This window comes from Bactrocera latifrons, unplaced genomic scaffold (assembly GCF_001853355.1).
Source record: "Bactrocera latifrons isolate USDA-ARS-PBARC rearing strain unplaced genomic scaffold, ASM185335v1 scaffold_3, whole genome shotgun sequence".
Lineage (NCBI taxonomy): Eukaryota > Metazoa > Arthropoda > Insecta > Diptera > Tephritidae > Bactrocera > Bactrocera latifrons.
Window position 1 is genome coordinate 1,354,791 of NW_017536629.1, and position 15,661 is coordinate 1,370,451.

Sequence of the window (15,661 nt, forward strand, 5' to 3'; positions counted from 1 at the left end):
TGTGTGACTTGAATACTAATGAGCTGGAGTCGAGTGTTAGTTTTTATACGAAAATCGAACGCACCGCTGGCAGACCACGAAATTTAATGAAATATGGAATACTCGCCGGTAAACGGTATAAACGATATTTCATGAGGCAACGCCATAATACCCTTGGTGTGTAGTCTTTTATCTCTTTTTTCTAAGCCATTTATAATTTTATTATATTTTGTGTAAAAGTGCAAGTGTTCGTCTTGCCTCGCGCATACGAGTAAAAGCGAACGCGCGTCTGCATGATTTGCATTTTTCAACGGATACCAACACGATCGCTGGAAGACCGTTGCTTTGTTAGAGTTTCATGTATGCGTGAGTGGGTGTGTGTGTATATTGCCGCTGGCAGTAACACTGGTGGCGTAATAACCATAGCTGCCGGCCATACCACGCCCTTTCCACCAACGCACGACTGCCCTGTGGCTGTGAATTTTTTGCTTTTGCTTTTGCTTTTAATTGTGAGCCCATATTGGCTGTGTACGCTGGAAAATAAGCAAGTGATTAAATAATAATAAAAATGCTTATCCACAATATGTATATCTCTGTACACGGATGTATGTATGTTTGTATGTATGTCTATACTTTATTGTTTGCTTGCGAACTTCGAAAAATTGCACAGCACTTTCGACAGTTTGGTCGTTGCCGTCTTTGCGGTTTTCCGGCTCCCACCTCACCTCCACCGGTTTGTCCACCTCATTCACTGTGCGTCCACCGCCCCACACCCGCTCAGACTTCTGCGCTTCTCTGCCTTTCTGGCTTCAAGTTCAACAACGTAACTGTTTATCATTTGCTATTACCTCATAACGAGTTGTAGCTAGTGGCTTGTAAATCATTTTTTGAGCTTTTATTAAAGCTCAGTTTTTTCCTACAGTATTTTCACTTTATTTTTACAGCAAAGCGTCGCTACTTATTTATTATTGTTGTTGTTGCTGCTTAAAACTAATTTTGCACTTTATTGATACAAATTGTTGTTGTGCTTTTTTATTTTTCGAAAATGTTTGAACATGTGTACATTCATAACTTTTTATTGAGCGCTTAAATACCGGTGAGGCATACAACTGTTGACCCACTTAGAGCGATGAGCTGCGCGGCATTGTTCGGCAATTCAGTTAGTTTGTTAGCTAAAGTTTTGTTTTGAGGATCTAAAAAGGAGTTTTGAAATTGAAAGCTTTCTTTAAGTTTTATTTAATCAAAATCAATAACCATTTTTTAATGGAAAGATTAAATTTCATAAATAATGCCTGATGAAGATTTTGGCTTGAAGCACTAGTTTCTAAGTTTAGAAGAACAATCATTCCAACCTGAATAAATACTATGATTCTGACACATTAACACCTAAACAAGTAAAATTTTGGGTTAGTCGAATCTGTTCCGGTATGTCACGGTAATTGACGAAAATATCGCTAATAAATTAAAATCGTTGAATCTGCACAGAAGCTAGCCAGAGTGTATATAAAAAGAAGCTCGGTATATGAGTGCATAGGCCAAATCTGTACCTGCGAATTTCAGCAGCCAACAAATTGGTAACTAAATCAAATCTCTGAAGCGGATGGTTAATGAAGAAGAAAAGTGTCATACAGTCGTGGTTGAATCGCAGTGAGCCCACGCAAACGATAGCTAACCCAAGATTGTCACTCAGAAGCTTTTATTGTGCGTTTGGTGGGATTAACAGGGAAACATCTCCTATGAGCTGCTCCCTCAAACGAATTCGAATCTATACCCTCAACAGCTTAGATAGTGACAAAAAACTTCCAAGAACTTGATTGGGAGGTTCTTCGGCACTCACCTTATACTATTGTGAGCAAAAAATAGTAAGACTTTTAAATTAAGATTTCACGTAAAAACCCATTCGTCGAAATATTTATATATTTGTAATGTTTTTTCTTGGTTGGTATGACTGTCAGTGACATCTGTGCGAAATGTCACATCAAAATAATTCTTAGTGTTTAGTATAAGCTAGTCTATCTAAAGTACTTAAAGGGCATTCGGCGATTTTTACGTTGAGTGAAATTATTCAACAAAAAAGTTCCATTAAGTTTTGTGTGCGGAATCAAATTTCTGGTGTCGAAAGGTTAAGAATGTTTGGAAAGGTCTTCGGTGATCATTGCGAGGAAACTGATTAATACACATTATTCAAAGAGGGTCGAGAACGCTTTGACAACTAACTATGTCTAGGACGGCCATAATATAAAAAGATGAGCAACACATCAACAAAATGAAGGAATTTGTGCTTGAGAATCAAAGATTAACAGTCAGAGATCTTACTGGAATCGTTGGAATATCGGAAGGATAAGTGAAAACCATTTTGAAAAATCATTTGAGGCTAAGAAAAGTTCAAGCACAATTAGTTCCAAAATAACAAAATTTTTTTCGTAAAACAACGTTGCTTTAACGTCTGTGAAACAATGCTTTCGTACTTCCAGGATGCCATGAAATATGTTATTACTGGCGATGAGCCTTAGATATACGAGTATGTATGGTTATGACCCGACAGATCTTAGTTTTTGCTCTAAGATAATACACCGACGTAGTTTTTCTGGCTATTCAGCAAACTCAAACGAACGCTTCCGGGAAACCGTTTTGAATCAGTGGAAGACTCTTCCGAAAATTTACTTTAACAACTGTTGCCCGGACTTGACAAAATGTTGTCACAAGTGTATTGGGGCCAAAAGTGGCTTTGAGAGGGACGACACAGATTTTGAAGAATATAATAATCATTTTAAAATTACGAACAAATTTTTACTTTTTTGCTTACAGTAGTAGTCCGGATCTGATTCCAAGTGGAGTGGAGTAACCATCATATTTTATAAATGTTTGGTTAAAAATTTTTTGTTTTGATTCGATTTTCGATACTATCGATAAAATGTGGTGGGTGGACGACTCGCATGAGGTAATTTTTCGACGATTTCACGCTCTTGTACCAATCTAAGAAAGAATGTTTATCAATTCAGCTTTCGCCAAAGTTTTTAAGGGTCTGTCAGCGTAAAATATGATCTTGGCTGAACACTTAAAGATCTTTTTGGAAATCTTCCAAGCATGTTCGCTGAATTTAAATGGAATAGCAGGTACAAGTATATGTTTGCATTATTTTCTAGAATTACAATATTTTTCCCAATAAACGCTACCTCCACTTTGGCAAACAAAATGTTATTTTTGAACGCACTGTACATAACTCGAAGTAAGTTGAAAATATTGAAAATAACATAACACCATTTAATTTTTCAAAGTGCATATAATTAAAAACATTTATAAAACAAACAAAAACATGCGCACAAAATAATAAAAATAAATACAGTTAGGTATATGCATAAGTTCAACTGTCAGTAATGACGATAATGATAATCGGGAGCATTGTGAACAACTGCTGGCTCGTGAGCATAATGCGCCACTGGAGCAGCTTGGGCTATCTTCACCAATGGTTCACGGCTTACGACAGCATTGAAACCGTTATGTGGATCGGAGGTATAATGGACTGTGCGCTTGAAGCCATCAGCATCTATCAAGGAGTAGTGGCCATGCACCACATCGCCATCGCGCTCTTCATATTGACTCTTGGAGTCACCTGTCACTTTGTCATCAACACCATAAGAGAATTTATATTGAGGATGAGGATCGTATTCCTCTACTTGATTGATGTAGTGGTGTAGCGGTTGTGGTACTAAAACTCCGGCACTAACGGTAGCCACCAGTATAAATGCGATGAGTAACTGAAGTATTAAGACAAAATTATAAAATTATTATAAAAATTTTCGTATTATTAATTAAGCGTACCTTCAACATGATTTAGCTTTGATTTAGTAATGCTCTCAGTTGAACTGGCGAATGTGGAATGAATTAGTTGTCTGGCAATTGGTCCAATTTATAACTGAATTTTTTTACAGTTAATTAATGAGTTCTTCATTTACATACCTTAACGGTATGCATTTAGAAAGGGACGCTCAACGTGAAACAAAATGCATTTAAGTTCAGTACTGTTATTTTCATCAGTTGTCACGGTCAAATGCTATCAATTCGGGTCTGGCGGTTATTAAGCATTTAAGGTTGTTGTGAAAGTGATAAATTACAAGAACAATGACAACTATTTCGAGTAGGAATTTGTCAATTGTCATAGCAATATTGTCCACTTATATAAGTTCATTTATTTGTTTTTCAACTTTTGAGTAGATGTAATCAAATTTTCATGTTGTTTTTGTTATTTTAATAATCTGAACAGGGTATAACTAGGTTGTCACCAATTTTGTTATTCCCAGAGGAAAAAGCCAGAAACCCTATAAATTATCGGGATTATAAGTGGATTGAGGCATTTACGTCGTTTTGCCTGTATAATCGGGAAATAGTAAACTAGTTACTCAGATTTTGAGATATCTATCTAAAACCGTTTCATTTGACAAAATATCTTATCAACAATTGGCATGGACTATTTTTTGGATCATGTTGCAATATGCAAACAAATTGAGCAGTTCAAAACACTAAAGCATATAGCTGTTATCAAACGGACCTATAAAAATAAAGATAAAGATCTTGAAGATATATGCAACTAGATCGGACTGATCACACAGCTTCACCTAATTATCTATAAAGTAGCCAGACACACACTGCTCAAAATTACAGCAGAATGCTTTGACATAGGTCCTAGCGCGTGAAGGACATCAGTGGCGCAATACCACTGGCTCTTCTCTCAAAAGACATCATTACCAAAAGTGTAAACATCATTAAGAAGTTCAAAGTTACCCTCAGCAGTAAGGCTGACTGGAACCATTCCGCTCTCGAGCTACAGCTAAGGGATAGTACAATCTGTACCACGGCTGGAAAACGTCGCAGTAGTCGCAGCACCACGCACCAAACTAATCATACCTATGGTCCCGAGGATACTCCAAGCAGAAGTCTTTGCTGTGTGGTCGCAGAATAAAGACCCTCGAGTCCATCTTTTCAAATAGAATCACATTGCCTCAATAGCACTTAGAAATATATTGGACTTTATCAATATTGTGACTTTAAAGAGGCACAATACTTAGGCCGAGGTCAAAACTTATTTCCCAGATAGTGGGAATTTAGATTATTAGATGGATAATCTTATATTTTTGGTTTATGTGCATCCTTCTATTCAGTTTTCTGTTGAGCTATGAAAGGAGTGACAATAAATATTTTTCGACTACGGTGTATGAGGGCCTGTCATTTTCACTTCGCCCACTAATTTCCATTCATCTGTTAACGAAGCTTTCTTATACGGCCCTGGAGGACATTTTCCTTTTGAAGATGTGTATGTAATAGAAAGAAAGTATTTTAAAGACGGTGGAGCTTTGGCACATCCTTTACGTTTGTTTTTGAGTTAAATTTCCTTTTTAGTCTCTGCATTTTAATTAAGCTTCACTAGGCTACACATACATAATTATAACTAACTTACATATAATTAAAAAAATTATTAGTAGGCAGGTAGAAATATTATTAAATAATAATAAAATATAAAACATCATTGAAATTATTCATACTTTTTGTAAAGGCGAAGTTATGCACATAAAAAAAATTTCCACACCTATTTATGTCCGTCGAATAACTAATTTTCAAGTACATCAAATTTGAACCAAAATGCACTGTCCAGTTCTTAATTAATTTTAGCCGCTCCCTTATGAAATTAATCAAAAAGAATTCAATACAACACTGCATAAAGAGGAAGTCTTGGGGTGGTGTGAATCGAATTGAAGCTTTAATTTCGATTTTGTTTTGATTTTTTTGAAAAATGAAACTATGCCCACGTTTTATCTTCACCTTCCTAATTGCCTTAAGCACCACCGATTCGAAGTTATGAAAATTCGATTAAAATTTTTCAGCGTCTACGATATATGTCCAATAATAGGCATATTAAAGCCAATTAAAAGCAAATAATTGATGCTTACATTGTATTTATACATACCGACTTAAACTGGAAGATATTTCAATAAAAATCAATTAACAAGGCGGCTCTAAAGGTGATGTTATTATTGTTAATTGTTTTCCTAATTATTGACCAAAATCCAAATAATTAATATATAAGTAATTCGCCTATTATATTGTGGAGTAATTATGTTTACTTGACTAAGCCGATCACAATTCTTAAACATTTAGATTGCTATTGCATTTAAAAGGGCTAGTATATATAGCTAGTGTAGTATATTGAATATTTACAAGTCATATATAGAGTAATGCTCAACTTTAATTATTATTTGCTTATAGGCTTCACTGGGCGGTCTAAATGCCTTTTATGGTTTCGTGAGAAGATCAACGAATAATCTAATTAACAGAAAATAGCACAAATACAGAAAAGCTGTTAGAAGTGCATTTCATTTATAGATTTAATTATTCTTTTATTGTTCGAATGTACTTTTAAGCAATTTTTTTCACAGATAATAATTGGATGACAAAAGACTGGCACAGACATATTACTCCACCTCTACGGATATAAGTTTTCATGTACTCATTAATACAGGGTGGTCCTAATGGTGTTCATTTATTTATCAAGATCATAGTTCTTAAGCTAAAATGGTTATAAATTTTGACAAAGTAGAAGTTGTAAACAAAACGCATAATATTTAATTATTCATCATAATTTATTTTGTGACGTACCACGCGATGTAATACACTTATGTCAACGACTTTTCCAGTCCTTGTAACACTTTTCATTTCCACTTTTTGGGATGTTCTTCAGCGAATTTTGTTGTACCCCTACAGTCGACTGAAAACGGGTTCCACAAAGCGGAAATTTCAGTTTAGAACAAGGAAAAACACACGGAGCCAATACGGTGGATGATCGATGGTATTTCTTGAGATTTCCCTTTAAATTTGGTCCCAACCATAGCTCGACGCGATGATGCATTATCATCATGTAAAATCTATGTGTTGTTCTTCCAAGATTCCGGCCGCTTTCGACGGATGTTCTCACGTAAACGCCTCAAATAGAACTCCTTTTTGAACTTCTGCTCTCTGGAATAAATTCATGATGCACCAAACCCCAAATCATCTTGATTTTTGAGCGGCTTTGGCGTGGTTGTTTGGATTTCGTCTCGTTTTTTCCCCTCCATTTCGATGATATCCATGAATATGGAATCGGATTTCGTACGATCAAGCATATCAGAAGAGGCCTATTTACGGTACTCTTTTCGAAAAGAATTCAGCTTTATGGGGACTAGTCGAGCAAGAATGCGAGAAGTGCAGTTCTATAGCGATTTCTCTAACACTTGCCTGATAATTTTCAAGCGCCATGTCCTTTACTTGTTTAATATTTTCATCAGTTGAAGAGGACGAAAGTTGTCTAGAACGAGGCATGTCTGCAGCGACCTCTCGATCGACTTTGGAGGCTTTAGAAAAAGTCAATTTCAATTACATTTACCTTTTTGCAGAAGATAATTTTTGATCTCAAACTCTTTGTCAATCTTAGGAGGTATCTACATAAATATAGCTCTGTAAACAAATCACGGAAATTGTCCTTTTTGGTCCTGGTCATTGTTCGAAGAATGTAGTAACGTTTGTAACTTCTGGTGAGATCGGAAAAAAATTTAAGAATTTGTTGCCATAGCTGGTTCTCAAGATGGCGATCTCACTTATACTGATATATGCAGTGCTTTGCGAAACCAGAAAATAAACTGCTATTATTAGATCATATAAATCGACATGGCGCCTTGAAGCCAATAAAAATCTATTAAGGCCTTTTATTTCAGCTCACCGGGATGTCTAAAAGTGAGAGCCTCAGAGGCGAAACACTCAAGAAGAAAGGGTGGTTTCTACTTTGTTTTCTTCCAAGCAACTTCTAAAACTTTCATCCGATAAAAGTCTCAACCTAAACGGTTGGACAGCGTTAGTGCATTAACCAGTTAGAACTCCCAGAATTAAAGAAACTCACTAAACCTCTTCCGATGCACTTTGAGTTCAAAAAGTATTTAAGAAAAACTAATGTTGGACTAGTGCTGGCCAATTACCAGTTCAGCCCAGTGATTTGAAGTTCCTTTGCACTGATTTTTTAGTTGAATTTCCTGGAGTCTCTGTTTTCTAATCGGTCTGCAATTGTGGGCTTGAAATTCTACATTAGTAAAGAATTTACCCACGATATATTGAAAGTGCTCAGACTACTAGTTAGTGTAAGCTAGACTGTTGTTAGTAGTATAAAGTATTACAGTGGACCCAGTTAACCTTGAGAGAACTGAAAATCGGGGGCAACTCCTCTCGGACTCGGAGTTCCCTCTGCTTTGTAACAATTTTGGCAGATTCTTTTCTCCAACAATTCTCTACTAAGAATACTTTAATATAATGCTTAAAATGGCTCCCAATCTTGATCTTTGTAAATTTGTAGTATTAGGTATACATTCCAAATATCAAATATATCACGGGCTTTCGGATCTCAGCGCCACAATGTTGTAACAGTTATCTAAGAAAATGCGTTAATAACATTTTTTCCCCAACCGATAATTGGCCGACCTATACTTTTTCATTTTCATGAAAACTTAAAAATAAATCAACATATGAACCACCCTGTATACCTAGCGAGTATTATTATCAATCAAAATGTACGAATTTGGAGCATAAAATGAAGCGTTAAGAATTTCGAACCGGAAATATGCGAATCACGTTGCCTTACTGCAATGAAAACCTGTAAATTAATTAAACATGTGTACATATGTATGTAGACGATTATAATAACACAATGGCGTAGAAACATATGTATTTACATTTATATTTTTATTTAATAAATAAAAAATCTCACGAAATTCTCCAATCGTCCATTCAATCGCTGTCGTGTTTTAATGAGAATTTTTCGATTTCATTAGCCAAATATTGGTGGCATTAAGCAACAATTGCTCCACCGCATGTTATCCACAGTGCTCCAATAAATACGCACACACATATTTACATACGTATACAGAGTTTGAAATGACGAGCGAATATACTAGTAAGTACATATCTAACAATTAGGAAATTCCGTTTGCAAGAGGAATTTCAATGTCATGTTCGCGATACAATTTTCAACGCATTCGCTGGCAAATAGCCGGCCAATTTTTCAAACCTTTCAGCGTAAACACGGTAAACGTGATTTGCGCTAAGTCTGCGCAGCGCGTCCATGTGTCGTATGGCGTTGAAATTATAGCGGGCATAATCGGTTAATGCAGTTAATGCTCTGTTCATTGGCTGGTTTCGTTCGTAGTGCTGGCAGACAAGTGCTTGGCGCCAACTGCTAAATCAAATGGCCAAATTACTAAATGGCTTAATTAAGGAACTCATGTGGGCAAAGAATATGCAAACACACATACGCGAATGACTACCCTGTCGGAAATTAAGATTAGTTAAATTTTTTTTTATACCTCGCGTGGGAGTTAAATCTCTTAGGATTGATTGCGTCTTAGCTAACAAAATATTATCCAAAAAATGTTTAACTTCCTAACCGATTCAAGTCAATCAGATTTTTGAAACCGCAGTTCCGAGGCGCAATTTCGAATAACGTGTATATTCAATACTTTGAGGGTTTTAAATATTTCAACAACGCTTCTAGTAAAAAGTAACATTTATTAATACGGTCGTTGTATATTACGGGACTGGGCAATCCCAGTGTTGCAATCTGGCAACTCAGGACTTTATCGTAATGTTTGATATTTTTTATGTTATATATACTCAGAACGCTTTCACATCCAAGCACTTTTTATGCTGTTTACAGTAACTTGAAATATTCATATCAGCCAAAGTATAGAATTCAATCGTGAACATAGACATGGATTAACTCAGCAACAGTGCACGGAAAAACTTAATTAAATTGTCAGCGTTCATTGGTGAATCCAATCGAATTAGTAGGTCATTCGTGAAGGTCGTCCGAAATCAGTTCTTGTTCCTAAAACTATATGCAAGAACATTTGATATAACGTTTTATATGTATATAACATATTTTTTTTTCCTCGTGGAATCCAACTCAATATGTCGATCGCTCAAAAAATATTTGTGTCGATTTGTGGAGAAAAAAATGCAAAAACAGCGGTGCTTTGGAACATCTATGGCATAACGGAAGATGATAAGTAGTCTATTTATGAGTATGAGCCCAAAATTAAAGAGGAGTTGGTTGTATGGGTGTTTCAAAATGAGCCGAATCCAACAAAAGTTTTCTCCGGTCATAACACTTTGAAGCAAATGTTTCCTTGTATTTTTTTTTTTTTTTTTTTTGGAAAAACTGCAAATGTCGCAACCATACTACCAGAACAATGAATAACAGTAATGGGTGGTTCACAACCATTTTTGTGTTAGTTGTTTTATAAGAAATCGGGACAACCAATTACCGAAAATGGATTACTTTTCACCACGACATTGCTAGCTCTCAAACATGGATTAAAATAACTGAAGTTTTGACCCCTCAACACCTCGATTTTATGAGTCATCCACCGTACGGTCCTGACTTGACACCGAATGACTTCTTTTTATTCCCGTGCGCCAAAAAATATAGTAAGAGGTCAAGGATTTTCTAAACCTGAAGAAGCAGTTGTTGTGTTCAAAAGTCATGTTATGGAGATACCTCAATCAGAGTGGCAACAGAGCTTCGAAATGTGGTTCCAACAAATGCACAAGTGTATAGATCTTTCGATAATTAATATTTTTTTTCGTTCTCTAATCCCGAAAGATAAAGGTCAGCTTACGTACCATACTATTGATGTATCTGCTCTCTCTTGTAAGAACACAACTCGATAACTTCGCTCTCGCTTTACATGTAAGTTTTTGGCAAAAGAGCAGCGCGCAAAGATAGCGTACAGAGAAATGGCGAATTGAAAACAGCTTTCATAAAACATCGCCTTTATTTTATTCATAATTAGTTTTCCTAATGGGTCGTTATAATCAACATTCGCGTTTGCTATACAAACAACACGAACTTGTAATGACGTTCGCTGATGATTCGGTAAAATGTTTTACCCACCACAGCTTATTCCGGCTTTGTCTCGTAAGCCATACTGTTATCACGGATATAGTTCATACACTTAGAGCACTGTGAACGACCATATGGGCCAATCGACCGCTCAATGGCGCGTTTAGAAATGTAGGTGTGTAATTGAGTTTAAAAAATCCACCTCTCATATTTCCTCTCTCTGCCTTTAACTTTTTAGTTTCGGTTTAGACAAAAATACACAGGTGTAAATTTTTACGCATTTAACATTTTTTGATAACCATTTTGGTTAACTTTAATAGGCCTATAATGGACGTGTTCAGAATTATCAGATTGTGTATAAAAAAACGAAGAGAAAAAAGATCTAGTCGATATATTGGAAAAATGTTTTATCTTAGTCTTTATTACAGAAGTTTCAATAATCATTTACCGACTGATATTTGGAAATGAAACTGAGTGATAACGAGATTTTTGCTTTCGGTTCTTATTGAAGTATTATACAGCCATTGTGGAATCGGCATTTTCAGTTTTAAGCTCACAAATATTTCTTGAGGAAATCTTCTCTTTACTTGTTTGTATCAATTCTACGTTCCTGATGGTAAAGCTTTGACCAGAAAACAAAGTGTAGCCATTTAGCTTTATGTGTTATCCCCGAAGATCTGTTCTATTTTCTTATAACTACCAAATATGGAAGTTAAGAATTAATCTTTGCCATCTAAATTATGTTCAAATATGATGACAAAATTGTCTTAATTGAAGTCATCTTTATTCTCTTCTTCTTTGGGAGGATGGATTCATGGGTAGAAGTTCACGCTATGTGAGTGACCAGAAACGATTCTTTTACATATGGTTAAAGCAGCTCACGACTTCCGGTCTAAAACCAAATATCCTCCGAAGGCAAGCTATAATGAGAAGGCGACCCATTTTTCCTCAGCATTGTGCGCTGGGTTTGGGACCCGCTAGGGAACAACAGCCTCGGATGAGAGCCACCCTTTAATCTCTACAGAACTCAGAATAGAAAGACATAATACTTTTATAGTTTCTCAATATTTATTATGGGAATAAATAGCAATACTGAATATATACATGAAAAACATTTTACTAATTTAAGGATATTATCAATCGTTTCAATGATCTGGTGAACAGGTATGATCGTGGAAATGAATTAATGATGGTACTCGACAGCTGGAGATGAGTAAGCAGCATAATGAGCAGCTGGTGCAGAGTAATGAGCGGCAGGAGCGGCGTAGTGAGCCACTGGTGCAGCATAATGAGCAACTGGGGCAACGGTCTTGACCACAGCAGGGGCAGAGTAGTGAGCGACTGGAGCGGCATAGTGAGCAACTGGAGCAGCGTAGTGGGCAACTGGAGCAACTGTCTTTACAACTGGAGCGACGGCAACGGACTTAACCAAAGGTTCACGGCTGACGACGGCGTTGAAACCATTCACGTCATCCGAAGTGTAGTGTACAGTACGTTTGTAACCATCAGCGTCGATGAGGGAGTATTCACCGCGAACCACATCACCATCACGTTCCTCTACTTGACTCTTGGCATCACCGGTCAATTTGTCTTCAACACCATAAGAGTATTTGTATTGAGGATGAGGATCGTATTCCTCTGAATGAGCCACAGGTGCTGCGTGCACAGCGACGGCTGGTGCGGCATGGTATGCCGGAGCAACGTGTACGTAGCCAGCGCTGGCAACAGCGACGAAGGCGAGTGCGAATACAAACTGGAAGAAACAAATAGATTGAAAAACATTAGCACGCTATTAGAACAGGATATTTTAACACTAGCCGAGCCTTAATTTACCTTGAATGCCATTTTTGTAAATATTTTTAAAAGTTTTTGAACTGAGTTGGGTTCTTTGTCGCTGAGATAGCCAGAAGTGAATGATATGAAGTATCCGTCAACGGATCAATTTATAGTCCACACCTGTTCAGCTAATCATTGAAAATTTCTTTTGTTAAAATCTGGTTTATTCACCGCCCAATTTGCTGTACTAAAACAATAAGAAACTGCCGCAATATGCGTGTGTATCCGTTTAATCTGCTCAGCATTATAAAATAAATGAAAGTTAATCGTTTTTTCGAAAAGCTAAGGTCACACACGCATTTGAGGAAACAATTATTCACATGTGTGGGTATTTTGACATGTGAGCGCAGACATTTGCTCATTTAAGGTATATGGTTTATTAACTTTATGTCTTTTAGACGAAATGTGTTTTTTTGACGAAATATGAGAGTGTGACATTTTACATTTAAAATTAATATACATAGGTATAATTTTCATATGGCTTAAAAAAGATGGGTGGCAATGAGAACCAATTGTATATTGTTTGCTTAGAGTGAGCTTCTTGTTACTGAAACATTAAACATTTTTGAAACACATTTGCAAGTAGTTTATAGAAAACCTTTATTGAGCCATAACGATGACAATATCGAATAATCAAGAAGGTAAGGAGAGCACAATATCAATCAAGGAGGTAAGGAAAAGTTATGCCACCTTTTATTCGAGTTGCTTACCTTAGAGCTCAACTTGATATGCCTGAGTGGTCCATTATAAAGATTTTGCTATGATTTTGACTTTTTTATTCCAATAGTTTATGGGATATTTGCATTAAATCAGGGTCTACCAACAAAAGAGATGTGATGTTAAAAATAAACCGTTTTTTATCCGACTTATCCGTTTTATAAATCGAATTTTATCTAGCCAAAAACTGCCAACTCGGAAAAAACAAAAACATGATATTAAAATTACATGAAACACTAAAATTCGCCAGAATGGGTTCTGGTTTTTTAAGCAGATAATTTTATGGAATTTTTGATTTGAACAAAATGTGGGCCAAATGGCCATCACTTCTCCGTTTTAAAATATTCACGCTTTTACGTAAATTTTCCATGACCCGATGTAGCATTTCAGCTGTAATGTCAGCTGTAGTGCACTGAATTTTGTTTACGAGCTTCTCGTGCGTCGGTAGTTAATTGAACGAAATTAATTGATTTAACATAAAGCCAGAGAAAATAATCTAGGGGTGTCAAATCGCTTAACGCATCCATTCCTCGAAATTAACGAGTCGTCAAACTTTGCACGCAATGTGTCCCTGTTTAGAGTTGAAATATTAGGCGAAAATAGAAATCATCAAACAGTGGCTTTTTGGAAAGGAAATAGCGTTTCCTGAATCTCACAAACATTTGACTCACCCAAGTAGTAACAATTTTGTTTTTTGACGAAACCATTCTGGCTTAATGGATCTCATAGAAGAAGATGTTGCGTGAAGAGACCATTAGATAACGTTCAAGCGTTGTACCAAAGTGAAACATAACATGCTTAAAACCCAAACCTTACAGAACACATTGAAGAGTTTGACAGAAGTCCTTTTCTCCCCAAAAAGCTGCTCAGCGGTTTGAACCGTTGATAGCGGACTACTATAGAATACAGCTGCATACAAACTTGTCGAAATCTTGTATGGAAAACCATTTCATTTCACAAGATATCTTCATAATTATTTGACATGGAATATAGTTCAAGTCAACACTACAAAGCTCCGCTTGTTGCTTATATTAAAACACTGAACATATAATTGAAATTTGAAAATAACCGTTCGAAATCAAGATAAAGATCTTTATGAAAGATATATTTTCTTTATTAATCCTTAATTCGGCTTGAAAGTTTTTTATATCAAAGAACATGACATCAACAAAAGTGATTGAGGAACGTCAGAATAACTGAACTGAGATTGAAACTATAAGTAAGTCTTTGATCAAGAACTATCACCACATTTCTTTTTTTAAAATTATATGTTTGTTGGTCGCGGTTACGTCTCAAATTGGCTATTCATTGAGTCCAATTTGACTCGTTCGGGCATCTGTATGATTCCACCGGCCCACAAACCACACTAAAACGTTTTTTTTTCTAGATGAAATGGCAGGTTGCTCTTCGTTTCAAAAATGAGATTCATCGCTGAACAAAATTTTTCAATGCCCATAGAGCATATTTTGTACACTTTCAATTTGTGATCTCTCCGTAAAATGCGCCAAGTCGTTCCATACGTCAATCCGAGTTGTTGTGAACGGTGTCGTATCAACTCTGCACAGTCTTCGTGTACACTGTCAGCTCCGCCTGAATGCGGAGTCTCAAGATAGGTGATAGCGTTGCGAATAGTACGCTGAGTATTCCGATCATGTTGACCATGAGTTGAGCGAAGCGCGGTAAACACATTCGTTACAGAACGTGAGTTCTCGTAATAAAGTTGTATGATTTGTAAACGTTGTTGTATGTAACTGTATCCACCATAAGAGAGAAGTAGATTAAAAATAGAGCTCATTAGGTACTTAGCTTACTGAAAACAAATTTTAAAATAAATTTTTGAGTATTTTGTTCTGAATTTGGCCCATATTTCTTAACACAAAGTTCAAAGGTGAACCATAATGTCTTAACCCTATCTCATAATATCACACACCAGAGTTAATTAGTTTTTAATTTTCATTTAATATTGGAAACAATCGGGATTTTCATAAATAAAAAACAGCATTTATAAAATAGTCTCTAAAATATTTAAGTACTTTCGCCAAATCTTTAATGGTGGTATCTGACTACAGCAGGAGCGGCATAGGATGTGTAATGGGCAGCTGGAGCGGCGTAGTGAGCCACGGGTGCAGCATAATGGGCAGCAACGGTCTTGACCACAGCAGGGGCTGAGTAGTGAGAGACTGGAGCGGCATAGTGAGCAACTGGAGCAACGGT

The 15,661-nt window shown here is 36.4% G+C and overlaps 2 protein-coding genes across 4 annotated transcripts in view; both read right to left on the bottom strand.

Moving 5' to 3' along the window:
- Positions 1-3,308: 3,308 nt before the first annotated feature.
- On the bottom strand, positions 3,309-3,851 carry LOC108970435 (larval cuticle protein A2B-like). Its single transcript, XM_018935802.1, has 2 exons — positions 3,802-3,851; positions 3,309-3,737 (listed from the first exon to the last, which is right to left on the bottom strand). Exons 1-2 carry the CDS (start codon positions 3,808-3,810, stop codon positions 3,351-3,353), a joined length of 396 nt encoding a protein of 131 aa, XP_018791347.1. The 5' UTR covers positions 3,811-3,851; the 3' UTR covers positions 3,309-3,350.
- Positions 3,852-11,983: 8,132 nt separating this feature from the next.
- LOC108970432 (larval cuticle protein A2B-like) overlaps positions 11,984-15,661 on the bottom strand; it is a 4,129-nt gene continuing 451 nt past the window's right edge. The window contains exons 1-2 of one of the 3 annotated variants that reach the window (XM_018935798.1): positions 12,728-12,793; positions 11,984-12,647 (exon numbers count right to left, since the gene is read on the bottom strand). In XM_018935798.1, coding sequence (XP_018791343.1) covers positions 12,078-12,647; positions 12,728-12,739 — 582 coding nt within the window. In that variant the 5' untranslated portion in view covers positions 12,740-12,793 and the 3' untranslated portion in view covers positions 11,984-12,077. Of the gene's footprint in view, positions 12,648-12,727; positions 12,794-15,661 lie in introns of those variants that run through there. The other 2 variants (XM_018935799.1, XM_018935797.1) reach the window with 2 other exon arrangements.